Source organism: Lampetra fluviatilis, chromosome 19 (assembly GCF_964198595.1).
Source record: "Lampetra fluviatilis chromosome 19, kcLamFluv1.1, whole genome shotgun sequence".
NCBI classification, from domain to species: Eukaryota; Metazoa; Chordata; class Hyperoartia; order Petromyzontiformes; family Petromyzontidae; genus Lampetra; species Lampetra fluviatilis.
The window spans coordinates 5,881,541-5,895,869 of record NC_136293.1 but is presented as its reverse complement, the minus strand read 5'-3'; the positions used below and the strand labels follow the sequence as shown (position 1 = coordinate 5,895,869).

General features: G+C 46.6%; 1 protein-coding gene across 2 annotated transcripts; it reads right to left on the bottom strand.

The window, feature by feature from the left end:
* Window positions 1–540: 540 nt before the first annotated feature.
* MTRF1 (mitochondrial translation release factor 1) lies at window positions 541–11,145 on the bottom strand. Of its 2 annotated transcripts, none has more exons than XM_078864886.1 (10): window positions 10,844–11,145; window positions 8,423–8,967; window positions 7,675–7,766; window positions 7,118–7,199; window positions 6,889–6,996; window positions 6,102–6,274; window positions 5,179–5,296; window positions 4,857–4,993; window positions 4,349–4,447; window positions 541–2,960 (listed from the first exon to the last, which is right to left on the bottom strand). In XM_078864886.1, the coding sequence occupies exons 2-10, from the start codon at window positions 8,892–8,894 to the stop codon at window positions 2,835–2,837; spliced, it is 1,407 nt and encodes a 468-aa protein (XP_078721012.1). In that variant the 5' UTR covers window positions 8,895–8,967; window positions 10,844–11,145; the 3' UTR covers window positions 541–2,834. The 2 variants fall into 2 exon arrangements, with proteins under 2 accessions (XP_078721012.1, XP_078721013.1); XM_078864887.1 differs by having other exon boundaries at window positions 8,423–8,714.
* Window positions 11,146–14,329: the final 3,184 nt, after the last annotated feature.

Sequence of the window (14,329 nt, the reverse complement as noted above, 5' to 3'; positions counted from 1 at the left end):
GGGTCGCAAACGGGTACCCGTACGCTACCCGTACCCTACCCGAAATGAGTGACAAACGGTTACTCACCGGTGACTCACGGCCTACCCGTACCCGGCCGCACCAGGGTCGCAAACGGGTACCCGTACCCGGCCGGGTACGCGTAGCCGGGTATCGGGTAGAGTACGGGTATCGGGTAGGGGTACGGGTATCGGGTACCCGGTTGCGACCTCTGGGGCATACCGATCGAGGGTCCACTCAAGACACGGGTTTCACAAACTCACGGTTTCAACGAATCTTTGCTGCAATGCCCTCTGCTGCCCACGACGCAGCCTTACGCATCTCGTGCAAGGTGGTCCCCGCCCATGCGACACCATCCAGGGTTCAACCGTCCTCAGTTCCCTGCCTTGGTTTGCCGTTGGTCACCGTTGTCACGAGTGCAAGTTCGGTCACGAGTGTCCATTGCTGGACTCCAACCCCGTCGTTGAGTTTTGGCGTCTTAGAAACAGTGTTTATTGCAAACTACAGATAATGGGCTGCAGTAAGCAGCGTTTGGTCAACATGGGTTCAGAGGTTCTCTTTAACCAGCCGAGGGCAAACATCTCTCCGGTCATTGTTATTACCGACGGAGAAAAAAACAAGTCCACCAGCGATGGCCATTCTGTACATTTACAGCGCTTTTATCAGCCCACTGCTGGATGAATGCCTCCCCAAGCAATCGCCACGTCTCGTCATGGATCCGCCAAGCACCGGGCACACAAAGCCGATCTCCTCGCTCCGTCTCTTCAGAGTGGGATGTCGTCTCCTGAGCGTTGCCCAACTTTGCTGGCCCTCCCGTCATTATTCTTAACCACCGGCCGTTACGCCTCCTCGAGACGTGGCCTGTTGCAGCAAACTTTTCTTATCAGAATCATTAAAAGGACGATGTCTTTATCATCAGCAAGTTCTTCTTACTGTAGTCGTTCTAATTGAGCTTGAGTGACAGCTGACACACACTTTGTTTTCCCGACCGGGAATATACCGACATCGAGGTACGAATGATGTCAGTGGTGGAAAACAAGCACGTCGCGCTGCATGCCCGAGTTCCAATTGGTGATCATTATAAAAGGTCAAACCTAACGGCCAGGGAATCTGGTGTTTCTGCATCTTCTAAATCGGAGTGAGCCGAGATGAGATGAAGGCGTTTGTGCTTTCACGCGAACTGAAGTCAAACGTGTTTGAATGGCCATACTCCATTGTGCCGTTTTCAGTTGCAGAGCAGGGCCGGCCATCTCTATGATCTAGACTTTTGAACCATTGTAGCGAGCACACTGCAAGTTTCCTGGGCGATTGAAAACTCTCACTAGGTGGTACCCACCGGCGGTTTAGGTTGATTTTAATTCTGGCCACTTGTCACCACTGTCTTTGAGCCAATCACCCAGAACGCACACCCTATCTCAGAAGCCAAGCGAAGTTCACCCTGAATAGTGCTCAGATGGGCGACTCCCAGGGATAAGACAGGCTGTCGTGAGCCTATGTTGTCAACAGTTGACAGGGCAGCAAAATCAGTTGTTAAACTGTACTTCTATGCTCCCGCGTCTGTTTCCCACCTTCAACCAGCACTGACCAGTGTGTCGAAACATGGTCAGGTAACTCCGACGACCCGCGTGGCATGAGCAGCAGGGCTTCATCCAGCAGCAGATTGACAAAAAGCGTGGAGGAGATGCACACGTCACCGACGTTTTTTTACAAGTAAAAGTAGAAGTGAGAACTTGCACGTGAGAAAGCGAGCATGTGCGATTTGAACAACCCACACTGCACCTTTGATCTGTGCTGCCGAGACTGGAACGTGCAAGGGCCATCCTATAAAAGCCAATACGGTGCGCGACTGTGCATGGACGCACGGCAGCACTTACGGCAGCCACAACTGCCGGCTGGCTGCGGGTTCTCTTCTCGACGAGAGCGATGCGCAGCTTTAATTACGAGCTTCGTCAGTGACGTGCGCACGCGAGCCATTTATGAAAACGCAACCGGCAAGATAACAAAAAAAAGTTGGGGTTTGTTTTCTTTTTCGTCATTGGGAGACACTTCAATCGGGTACACGGTGAATCGGTTTCAGTCCGAAAGACGTCCCTGGTGCAGAACTGCAAACTTGAATCCAAAAGAAAAACGAACTCGCAGGTAGTCCGATGGAGGAGGCCATGAATGCAGCAGAGACGTTTACACGTGCACACGCAGGATGTTGTTGTGGGACGAGCTGTGATTAAAGTGCTACCTGCAGTTGCTGTGTTGCCAGTGACTATGGTAGTGCTGTCAGCCAAAGCACTAGCGGTTGGTACTGAGGATCAAGTGGTGACTAGTGGTTGGCACTGTCAAGTTTTAAGTTGATTTTCTTTACCCAGGTGAGAACTCAAAGAGGCCATGTTGAGTCTCATTTGCAAGTGACCTGGGTCATTAGTCTGCCAGTCGGGGACGATGGTTGCTGCTGCTGCTGTGTGTGTAATCCCAATTGAGTAATATGCAGGTAACTTTCAAATTTGGGCCTAGACGCCGGCACTTAATGACTTACTCTTACGAATGACGTCAGGGGATTCCTAAGGTCCGGTTAAACGCAAAGCGGATGGCGCGTAGTATTATTATGGTTGTTACAACCCCAGTACTAATCAGGGCGGCCGCTGAATTCGAACAATTAATAATAATTTCGATTTTATAAAGCGCCTTTCACCTTCACATATTCACCTCTGCAACAAGCGGCGAACGCTCTACCGCTGGGCCGTATCACCGCCCGTTAAGCGCAGCCAGTAGTGTCAGTGGAGCAATAGCCACTCGTGCTGTGATCCCAGTGCCAGTGGGGTTGGTTGTGCCAGTTGGTGGATCGCTAGCGGCCAGTGCTGTGCGTCGAGCGCTGCGCCTTCTCTAACAGCTCATCCAGAGCATCCTCGTCCGCCGCGTGCAGCAGGGTCTCCACCAGGCCTTCGAAGGCCGGCCCGCCCTCCAGCACAGTCTGAAACGCACACACCCACACACACGGAGACCAGCATATTCGTAGTTACGGCTTGACTCGGGCTTGGCTCTGGCTCAAGGCACTCAACTTGAGACGGCCCGAAGCCTGGGGCTGAGCCTCACGACGTTTCGTGATTTTTATTTTATTTTTATTTTATTAATTTGAATTTTTTACCTAGGTGACTTTACCGAAAAAACCTAAGAATATGAATACTTGCAGTCACGAAAGCTTCAAATCTAGAATTAAGGCCCTGGATGAGTCGCTTGTGTGTCTTTGGAAGACGCATGTGTCATGGCTCACCCTGAGCTGGCCGTGCCTAAGAATGCGGCCCTGACTCTCTCCCCTGTCGCCTCCTCCACACGCTGCACTTTCAAGATGCATGCGCTAGATGGCGCTCTGCGGAGTAATCAAAGGTGTATTCAAATTGGCAATACTTTAGGAGCACCGATTTATCTATACGGCCAATAAGGGTGAATTATTCGATCTCCCCGCTTATTTAAAATGGGTATCATACAATTCACTGTTAGTGGCCACACAAAGAAATTGGAACCATTGATTCTTGATTTGAAGTTTTCGTGACTGCAAGGATCCATACACGTTGGTTCTTTCGGTAAAGTCACGTGGGTGAAAATTTTTTTTTAATAACTAAATTAAATCACGACGTTTCGGAGGCAACACAAGCTTCCGTCATCAGGTGGAACAACCACAGCAAACAAAAAACAGTCATTATGTTTTTCACCTACGTGACTTTACCGAAAGAACCAAAGAGTAAATTTGAACCACTAAAGCTCTGCCATCTCGGGTGGTACTCACCAGCGATGGATCTGGTTTGGGCTCATGGACTTAGAAGCGTTTTGTAAATCCGCTGCTGGAAGAAGGTGCCTCCATACCATGTGGAGCACGGGGATTGTTTGACCAAACTTCACCGCAATGGTGAGCGCGGGTTGGTTAAGGGGGTAAGTAGGGGGGGGGGGGCCAGGACCAGTTGAGATGTCACATTATATTGTGTAATTATTGGATAATGCTAAGGGGTGCGTTATTGACAAAGGTGTTTGAAATCCATTTGGGCCCTCTATAAAAACAAGGCGCTCTTCCAAGCCGAATGAGAATAGGTGAAAAGATAACACCACTGTGTGATTGTAGTGTTGCGTTGCTCAATGATTACTCAACATGTTTATTGACCACAGTTTTCTCGTTAGTGACATTTTAATTTGACTCGTCTTCGCCAACCGTTTTGGTCTCTGTCTTTCTATTCGGGGTGGGGGGGGGGAGGGTGTCGAGGGGGGGGGTGGTCTTTGTTCGATGCAAATTAGTTGCGAACTTAGCGGCCAATCCCCCCCCCCCCCCCCTTCTTAAATATTTAAGAGACTGTGTGGCTTTAAACGCACCTGCACATCGTGCAGTGTGAGCGATATGCGATGGTCCGTCACACGATCCTGCGTCAAGGTGTACGTCCGAATCCTCTCCGACTGAGATCGTGTTCCCACCTTGGGCGAGAGAATAGGACACAAAAACACATTTGACTCTCCCAAACTAAAATGCGACGCATTGTTATTTCAGGTGGAAATAAAAACTCGATCGCACGTCGCAACAGACTCCCCGCTCTGCGGTGGCGCTATTGTCACCGCCGAATTTATTGCCATTTTGACAAAGCGAAGGGCAAGACACGCGAAGAACAGGAACGCAGCAGCTGCTTTCTAGACTGCACACGAGCTACGAACGCCGAACATGACACTGTAGCAGTAGCAGCAGCGGCAGCAGTCATACGAGCCGTCATGCTAATGGCCCTGACAACAGGTTGGGCCACCGTAGCCCAGCCTTGCCATCTCCCGTCCACGTGGGAGTGAACGAGCGTGGGAGTGAACGAGCGAGCGAGCTCACGGCGCCGCACGTTACCTGCAGTCTGCGCGCGCTGTGCCTCTCCTGCACCTCCAACTCGAATAGCTGCTGGTACATCTTCGTCTTGAGGATCTGAAGCGCCATCTCCTTGTTCCGAATTTGCGATCGTTCCTGCTGGCACTCTGCAGTCAATCCTAAAGCGGAGGCAGGCCAGCCCAGCACACACGTCACCTTGACACATTCAGCTTTTACAACTGCTTTTTTAACACGTGAAATAAATTTGCTGTGATTCCAATGCATTGTGTGGCCCAGGCTGAAACCTGCTTGGCTTCTGTATTCATGACCCTGCCTCTTGCAGTGACCCTAGTGGGTGCCTGACCTGTCGGCAGGTGCACGACCCGCACGGCACTGTCCGTGGTGTTCACGTGCTGCCCCCCTGCGCCCTTGGCTCGGAACGTGTCAATCCTCAAGTCTTTTGTCTCCAGCTTGATGTCGATCTGCAAACGACATCAGCAGAACCTTACCTACGAAGCAACAGAACGCAAACCGCATGTATCATAATGTAGCTCTCTCATTGTATTTCTGGGTTGTGCTTCTGCGTGTTGCTCGGCCAGATGTCTGACTTTTCACTCCACGTCTTAAGCAATATTTCACTCTATGTACGATGCGGAAGTGAACTAAGCTCCCAGCAGGTGCAGAGAAATTTTGGATATCATTTTGAGCACGCGGTACAATAACCCGAAAGCACATTGCATTCCTACGTTGTATGTATAATTTACTGCACCAAATTGGGTTAAAAAGATGACGTCACCGTGCTGCTCTATTTAAGACCGTGAGCAAGTGGAGGGCTTCACCATTCTGGCAATTTGCCCGATGATGCTGGATGTAATTAGGAGCAAAACGTTGTACTCAAAATTTTAAATGATGCTGATTCACTCTTCAACACACCGGTGGGCTAAAGTAGTGAACTATTTGTCTTTTGTAAACGTGACACATTTTTTACTGTTTGGCCGTGTCGGGTGGTGGAGGGTTACGACACATTTATAAATAACGCTATCTAACCTTTATTATGAATAATTGGTGTAAACTACAACATGATTTGCTGTTTCTCCACTGATTCTCAGGCTCGGACTTATTTCAGCCGATGAGGCCCATCGAGCTAAGCGGCTCCCTTTCAAGGACGACCGCAGCCCAAGGCCGTCGCAAGTGGCGGCAGTTACAGCTCGTCACAGGAAGAGATCACAAACGTGATTTAAAAATAGGCGTGGCTCGCCGACGAGCACGACAGTGGTGTAGACGCACATCTCGCGGCTGTGGCAGCACGATGACCGTGGTGGTGCCCGTGTGGATCCGCTCCATGCGCGAGGACAGGCCCGTCTGCGGGATGCGCTGCACTCGGTGGGTGCCGCCCTCGAACTTGAGGTGACGGAACACGGCGTCGCCCGTGATGCGTGCCGACGCGTGGTGCAGCCCCCCTGGTGAGACCACGTGGAGACTTTAAAATTGAAGAGTGGATTTCATGCAGGCTTTAAATGTGGCTGCATTTGAAAACGATGAAGGGAAACACTGGACATTTATTTTGTAGAGGCAGTCATATGCAGTGGTAAAAAGGAAGGCCTTAAGCCTGGGCTTGAACAGAAGGGAGTCACAAAATGGCTAGATTGAGTTCCAGAATATGGGGGCAGCTGAGGTGAATGATCGACCTCCCACTGAGGCACAAGTTGACTGGGGGCTTCAGCAAGAAGCCTTGTTTTACTGGAGCGCATAGTGCATGGAGGGTAGTAGAGTGAAATGGGAGAGGAGAGTGCGTGGAGGGGAGTAGAGTGAGATGAGAGAGGAGAGTGTGTGGAGGGGAGTAGAGTGAGATAAGAGAGGAAAGTGTGTCGAGGATTGAAGAAGAGGGGTTGGCAGGGGCGAATCCATGGAGGACCTTGAAACAACTGCCTCTTTCATTGCTTGAAAAACTGTTCCCTCTTAATTACTAAACACAGTATATAGACGTACATTTTTTGCACTTTCAAATTTCAATCATAAAGGTCTGACAAATGTTAACTGCCATGGTCTGTTTTCGTGCAGTGGTTCTCCGTACCGCAGTCTGCCAGAGTGAAGCTCATGATTTCAAAGTTCCAGTTTCTGTGCTTGGCAAAGCCCTGATACATGTCAAAAAGTTCAGCGGCGAACCGCTGACAGATGTCACCTGCCAGAAAGAAGAGGCAAAACAAAAACAAATCAGCAGGCGACGCGATTGTGATGACATTCATAGCCCGTCATTGACACCCTTTAAAAACCCGGAGTTCGTGTGAAGTAGAAGGCCGTACCTCCAGTAGTCCGTCCAGCTGTGACTTCAAGGATGACATCCCTGTCATCATGTGGATCCTTTGGTAACACCAAGTCCAGCACCTGAAAAACATCAATAAAACAGAGGAGTAATAACGCATCAATTCGTCGTTTTTTTGCGATTTGTATTTGTTATACACAGGACTTAAATAGTTACTGAATCATCTTCCGGGACACTTAAAAAAGAGTAGACCTCGAAAAAGGGTCGGGAAACATCCATGGGCATAGCGCGATGTATACTGGGTGTGATGCGTTGGGTGCGGAAATATTTTCTGAGGTCGCTGACCTATACAGAACCATGTGAAATTAAGCCCTGGTTATATGTAATTAGCTGACATGACCTCTGCTACCACTGTTGTCCGCTACATTCACCACAATGTTAAGACGATAATATATTCTGGAAGTGCATCACAACAACTTATCGAATTGCCTGGGTTGGGCGGTGGTCAATCAGTGCAACCTTTACAACACAGCTGAGGGTCTAAACGCCACATTATCTTTGCTGTTCCTGGACAGTATGACTGGGACTTGGCTTTACCTTCCTCTCCAGGTTCCCAGCCTCCCCTTGGATTCTCTCCTTTTCCTCCACTGCAAGTGTCTGCATGTGCCAGTCCTTTTCTGCCTCCACACCTGCCAGGGAGTGGACACAGAGAGACCACACGCCTCCAGCTGCCCGCATCTGTCCTCCCATAATTCGTGGAGTAATGTGAAATGGACACATTTGACAGCCTAGGTACAGGGTTGGCCTAAGCATCCGAGCAGTCTGACATTTTCCATTGCCAGTCAGTGCTGGAGTTGGGGTCTTCCCTCAAACAAGACTTTATCCCAATTGAGCTAACAACATCATGTCATGAGACAAACGATACATTTGGATTTCTCACAGCAATGTAACCCGTCAAGTTAGAGAAGAGCCCATTAAAGCACTAACATCTATTTCTGAGATCCCTTCCAAGTCACCTCTGGTCCACACTAGGGGGCAGCACTTTCCCATCCATACTGGGAGGGGGGTTACTGCACTCATTGGTAACCCTTCTGAGATCATCAACTTATGATACTTGAGGACCCAATTTAATCTGACAGCTTCCTGGATTCGAACCCAAGATGTCATCGGTGTTATGGAAAAGATCCTGGCCACCTCAACTTGGCCACACTATAATTATTTGGCAGATGGTTTTAGTTGAGATTTAAGTTGGGCCAAACATAGCTTCCCAGTCCAACTCCAAGGCAAATCCTTGGTCGCCCGGCAGCTCAGTCCAACGGAAGCGGGCTCCACCATGCTCACTCACTTTCCAGCAGATCCTCCACCTCACGCAACTCGTGCTGCTTGTTCTTGAGGCACCCGATCATCGCCACGAGCGGCGCCAGCTCCTGCTGCCGCCTCCTGAGCGTGCGAGGGTCACCCCCGGTCCCCGTCCCCTCTCCGAGTCTCCTCAGGGCCTCGGTCACGGCCACATGCTCGGCCTGCAGGCCTTGCAGGTAGAGCCGCAGGGAGTCCCTCCTGCTGGTGCAGTATCTCCTCACGATGGCCCAGGAGAGATGACCGTCAGTGAAGGAACATCCAGTCGGGTTCGTCTGCATCTTCAGCCCGACACATGACGAATTTCTGACTGTCGAAGTGTCCAGGGTGACGAGAGGCCTCCAGGGCTGAGTTCTTAGACCACAGTGGAGGTGGGGACACTTGGTCCTCCATGGGGCAAGGCTACTCCAGTTCGGACGAAGCAGTAGTCGCGATGAGAGACGCACGCTGGCTCCAGGCATCCCAGCTCGACGGTGGTGATTGATCAAGAGTCGGCGTGATGAACGCCTGCTTGGCACTTGAGATGTCTTCCCCCTTGCACCATGGAGGCATGTCAGAATGGAACAAATTTAAGAAAATGGAGCCACGTCACTGAGATTGTTTTATGCACCGGCCCCTGGCTCCTATACACATCACCAGACAATCCTCGACACCACACAGAAAGTACTGCCACGTAGGTTTTAGCAGTTGCGTCATATGGCTCTGGTGTTTTAGAAGCTCCCAGTACGTGAAACATAACGGCGGACATCGTGCCGAGCAGCATTCGGTACAACCAAACAACACATCAAATTATTTGGTGATTTTGCTGCGATGGCAGTGGTGCCCAATTAGCCACGTTCGTCAACAATACTGTGGGCTTAATGGAAAAAAATAAATAGGCGACGTTTTTGGCAATGGCCCTTATTCATAGCAGTTTCATTGCATTTTTGTGTGATATGAAAAGGGCCGTTGCCTGAAACGTTGCCGATTATATTTATTTTCCTTTGAATGCCATGGTGTTATTGACGACTGCATTGAGTTGTGTTCAACGACACAATCGGCGAGCGACCAAGGCGATAGATGATTATCCACGGAGTGGCTGATGTGTAAAAAGCAAGGCCGTAGTCATGGAGTCAACATTGGGGGGGACCAAATCTTCCAGGGGGTCTGGGGGTCCCCCCCCCAGAAAAAAATATATCTAAATTTGAAAACTAATTTCCTGCCTAAAATAAAAAAAATCACTAATACATAGCATGGACTTTTTATTTATTTTTTACAATAATGTCTAATAGTGTATTGTATTACATTGCTCTGTTTTTTCTTTTTTTACCTTTTCTTGTTTCATTGTACGTAATGGCAGAGATTAGGGATTAAGAAAGTACAACCATAACCACAATCATATAAACAGAAATCTATTTTATAGCAATATATTGGGGAGGGGGGGCATTTTGAGCATATTTGAATATTGTCGGGGATGTGTCTCCCCCCCCCAATATATATAATAATTACGACCTTGGTAAAAAGCACGATTCCTGTCATTCACTCGAGCTCAGTGACGGGTACACACATTCAGCACTGACCGAGGAGTCGTACACTTGAGAATCACAATCTCTGGCTTGCCATCAACAAGTTTGGGGGGGGTTTAATAATAGTTGGCGGTATAACCCGTGACCAACGTACGAGTTCATCAAGAGTTGTTGTTTTTAGTTAGATCGCGGAAATGAAAATGTCCCTTAACCGGTGTACTGCTGAACTAGTCACGAATTGTCTCGTTTTGTTTACGTGGCAAACCACACTAATTGGCTGCGTCGGGTGGTGGCGGGGTTAACGACACATTTATATTTTACGCGATCTAATCCGCAAAAAAAACTACGGATAGTATTGGTCGCGAAAGCCTCCAACTGCGTGTCGTGTATTGGCATGAGTTGTTACGGTTTTCCAAATCAGGATGACGTTATTGTCCCGACATATGTGAGAAATTAGCAGAGGTGTGGACTCGAGTCATGTGACTTGGACTCGAGTCAGACTCGAGTCATGAATTTGATGACTTGCGACTCGACTTGGACTTGCATAACAATGACTTTGTCCCACCTCTGGAAATTAGTGTATAAAATGCAACCATTCGGGGAAATAACAATGACAGGTTGAGACAAACTGTCTTATTTTAGCAAGCAACGTTTGATAGAATACTTATTTGAACATATACAACGTACAACTCAATGCCGAACGTGGCTCCACCAGCATTGCATTTGCACGACTCTTAAATTGCATTCGGAAATCGCGTCGTGAAGATACACACACTGCCTCCTTGAATACAATTGTTCATTTACTCTCTGAGAAACTAACAGTTTCAGCTTATTATCAAGTCAAGTATGTTTCAGCGAATGTGTTTAGAAAATGTTACTTTTTGTTAACATGCTGTGATAATGACCTGGACGGGCGCCGAGGCCTACACCGGGCAGTCGTGGCGAACCCTGCCGAGCTCCCTCGCCCCTGCGCGGCAGCAGTTCTAGTCGAGACCGGTGTCGCCCGGCGAGCCAGCGTCCGAGTCTCTATAAAAGACACCACAGTGTCTCAGAGCCGCAGCGTGGAAACACAAACTTCACTTTAGCCTTGCTTGACGTTTTACACAATTACGGTGGAACGAATTAAAGCCTCGAAACAACAATTGTGGAAGAGTTAAGCCGCATGTGGCGTTTGCGTGGTGGCGTTTGTTTTGTGATAGTTTATGATGTCCTCAAGGGGGCATCAGAGGCACATTAATTTTAAACAAAACCAGAGTCTGCATCCAGCAGTGGATAAACCATGCCCGAAGTGCTTATAATTGTAATTTGAGTAGTAACAATTGTGGTGAGATATTTCTGTAGTTTGTTTTAATGTGATTTGTGTTGTGATTCTGGTCACCCAGTCTCTCTCTTAAAGGTGCATTGAAAATTTTTGATACTCCGACTGATGCTCCTGCTGTTGTGGAGTGACTCATGCAGCCAGCTATGGCTACAGGGTGTTGGTGGTACATGTTGTTTATGTCGTTTATTGTGAAAATTCGGTCACAATTCCTATGATCACTGTTACATTGCTTTCATGGCTTTATTTTGGTGATTTCGAAAAGTTTTTTGGTTTGGCCATGTTTGTTTGTTGTAGTACGGAATTAGACTGATGGTCTTAATCTAAGTTGTCTTGTTGTTGTTTGACTTGCATCCCACTGGGATTTTTGCACACAGCGTTGGTGTACGGTGCCTTTTCTGCAATATTTTGCTGTCTTTTCTTGGATTTTCTGTTTGCACTTAGTCACATATTCACTTTAAGATGTTTTCTTGTTCATGTTTTTTGTTTGTTGCGGTTGCACCCGATTCAAGAGCCGAATAGCTCACAGGGCTTTACCTAATAAATGAACTTTAACTTGAACTCTCTTGAGGTCTCACCACCTGGTTACACAGAATCAATCTCACAAATCAAGAAAGTTACAACAAGAACCAAGAATATGAATCCCTGCAGTCACGAAAGCTTTAAATCAAAAGTTACAGCAGTCAAGCAAATAGAGATCATGACAAAAAAACGTTGTCAATGGAAAATGTTGCACAAACATTTTTTTTTATTAAAGTTTAATGTTAATTTCCCCAAAGTGAAGATAAAATCTATGCTGACCATAGTAGAATCACAACAGTAAAGTACGGGAACATTACACGTACACAAAACGAGGGTGACAATAGTACAAAGTGTATAAACAGAGAAGTAAATATATATTCTTGGTTCTTTCGGTAAAGTCACGTAGAAGGGAAACAATAAAATAATAAAAATATAAAACAATACAATTATCACGACGTTTCGACTGCAACACAAGCAATCATCATCAGTTGTGAAAAACACAATTTTCTTGCTGTGTTTTTCACACCTGATGATGATTGCTTGTGTTGCAGTCGAAACGTCGTGAGAATGTTATTGTTTTATATTTTTATTATTTTATTATTTCCCTTCTACGTGACTTTTCCGAAAGAACCAAAAATATCAATCCCTGCAGTCACGAAAGCTTTAAATCAAAAAGTAAATATATATAAAATAACCACAAAGTCATAAAGAATCCACAGTTTCGCATTACATTGCGATTTAGATAGAGTTACCGGAGACATCTATGAAGCAAATAGAATTTCCTGCAAGTGTGTTGGGGCATGAATAGTGTTGGGTGGGGTGCACGTGATTTTGCTCGTCTGTCATCCCCTGGGTAGACGAACAGGGCCCGATGAAGATTCCTGTGGGCCCCATGAACTTTCTGTCTCAATGATAAAAACTCTATGGAGTCGCCATCGCTGTTATTCCCCTTGTTGTTATTATTATTAACACGCTTTTAGTATTATTGTTACACGATTTTATTGAACTCACTTCCTCTGTTGTATCCTCAAAAAATAAATTTTGTAACTCAATGTTTACACACTCCCCAATGTGCTATCGACTGCAAATTTCGTATAGCTATGTCATACTGATGACAACACGATATTCTATCATAAAAAACCAAAACATATTTTAAAACGTTTTACACGCTTTTATTTAACTTACTGTATGTGTTGTCGTATCCGAAAATCTTGTAACTCAATTTCAACCGTATTCCCAATGTCGTATCGACTGCAAACTTGGTATACTTATGTCAAATACTGATGACAATACTATATTCTATCATTGAAAATAAAAAAACATCTATAAAAAAAAAGTATATGTTATGTTTCGGCTTGGCTCTAATTGTCCATGGCAAGCTTCGGGGCCTGGAGTCGTGGAGTTCTTACATTACTAGTACGGTACATTTCATTAAAGCGTGTTTTTTAAAAAAGTTTTCTAAATATTATTTTTTCACGCCGTACTTTGTCCGGCCGCTGGACAAGTGGCGTTACCTACACGTTCATTATTTAGTCTGTGCTCCAATTCGATGCGAGTGCGCTGCGTGGCGCAGATAAGCAAATTTCACTTGAAATTATTGCTCATTTTTTGCGATGAGAAAAATTTTCGAAAAGTTCTACCCCGGTGTTAATTTATCTCATTTTATGACAAAAAAAAGATTTATATGACTTTTGCCCCTTTGTGTATTCAGTGCCTATCCTTGCTATATAAATATTTTTAATTCAAGACGATATCTTGATTGAATTTTTTTTATTATCGTACAAACAAAATAAAACATGGTTAATTAATTTTTTCGTAGCCCCTTTAGTTTCTGTAGGACCCAGGCAAAGTGCCTACTGTGCCTGTTGGATCATACGGCCCTGAGTACACCATGTACCTTGAAAGACTGGGCAGTGTGGTTTTTAGACCTTTAGGGAAGAGGCTTCATCGTGTCTGATGGTAATGACACGTTTTGTATCTCAGATCTCGCTTACAAATGATCCCTGTCACAGTGTGCTCTAACCTGGTTATGGCCTTGTGGGATTTACCTTTGAAAAAAAAAACATAGGCCCAGAGAGATTCATAACGGCAGGTGGCCATTAACAGACTGCGCGATCAAAGTTGTAATATTTTTTTTTTAAATGTATGCCATGGTGTAGAACACCTCATAAGGCAGTGCATTGGCAACATGACTCCAGTTTAAGTTAGTGTTGAATCAGTTTAGCTCTTAAAAGACCATCATCATCTCATTTGCAAGAGTGATCCTGGGGCACGTCTGCACGTGTCCTGTAGGACATCTGACGAGAGAGGGCGTCACAGCCTCGCGTGCGTGATGTCAACGCCACCACACCCAAGATTGACCCATCACTTATTATTGGAACCAGTGACATTCAACCACTTCATCCAAGTAAACGTGCGACGTTGGGCCAGCGTTGGCACTAATTAACTGGTGAACACCAATGATAACACAAATGTACAGACAGCCATAGTACAGGTTTTTTTGGGGGGTTAGATCTCGTAAAAATGTGTCGCTTTACCCGCCACCACCCGA

What these genes read in the sequence shown, in the direction of transcription:
- MTRF1 (XM_078864886.1), bottom strand. Translation starts at nt 8,894, where the DNA reads ATGCCTGGAGCCAGCGTGCGTCTCTCATCGCGACTACTGCTTCGTCCG. An exon ending in CTGGGAACCTGGAGAGGAAG is followed by an intron (nt 7,200 to 7,674) that starts GTAAAGCCAAGT and finishes GATGTTTTTCAG; the next exon opens with GTGCTGGACTTGGTGTTACC. An exon ending in TCACACTGCACGATGTGCAG is followed by an intron (nt 2,961 to 4,348) that starts GTGCGTTTAAAG and finishes TGTGCGTTTCAG; the next exon opens with ACTGTGCTGGAGGGCGGGCC.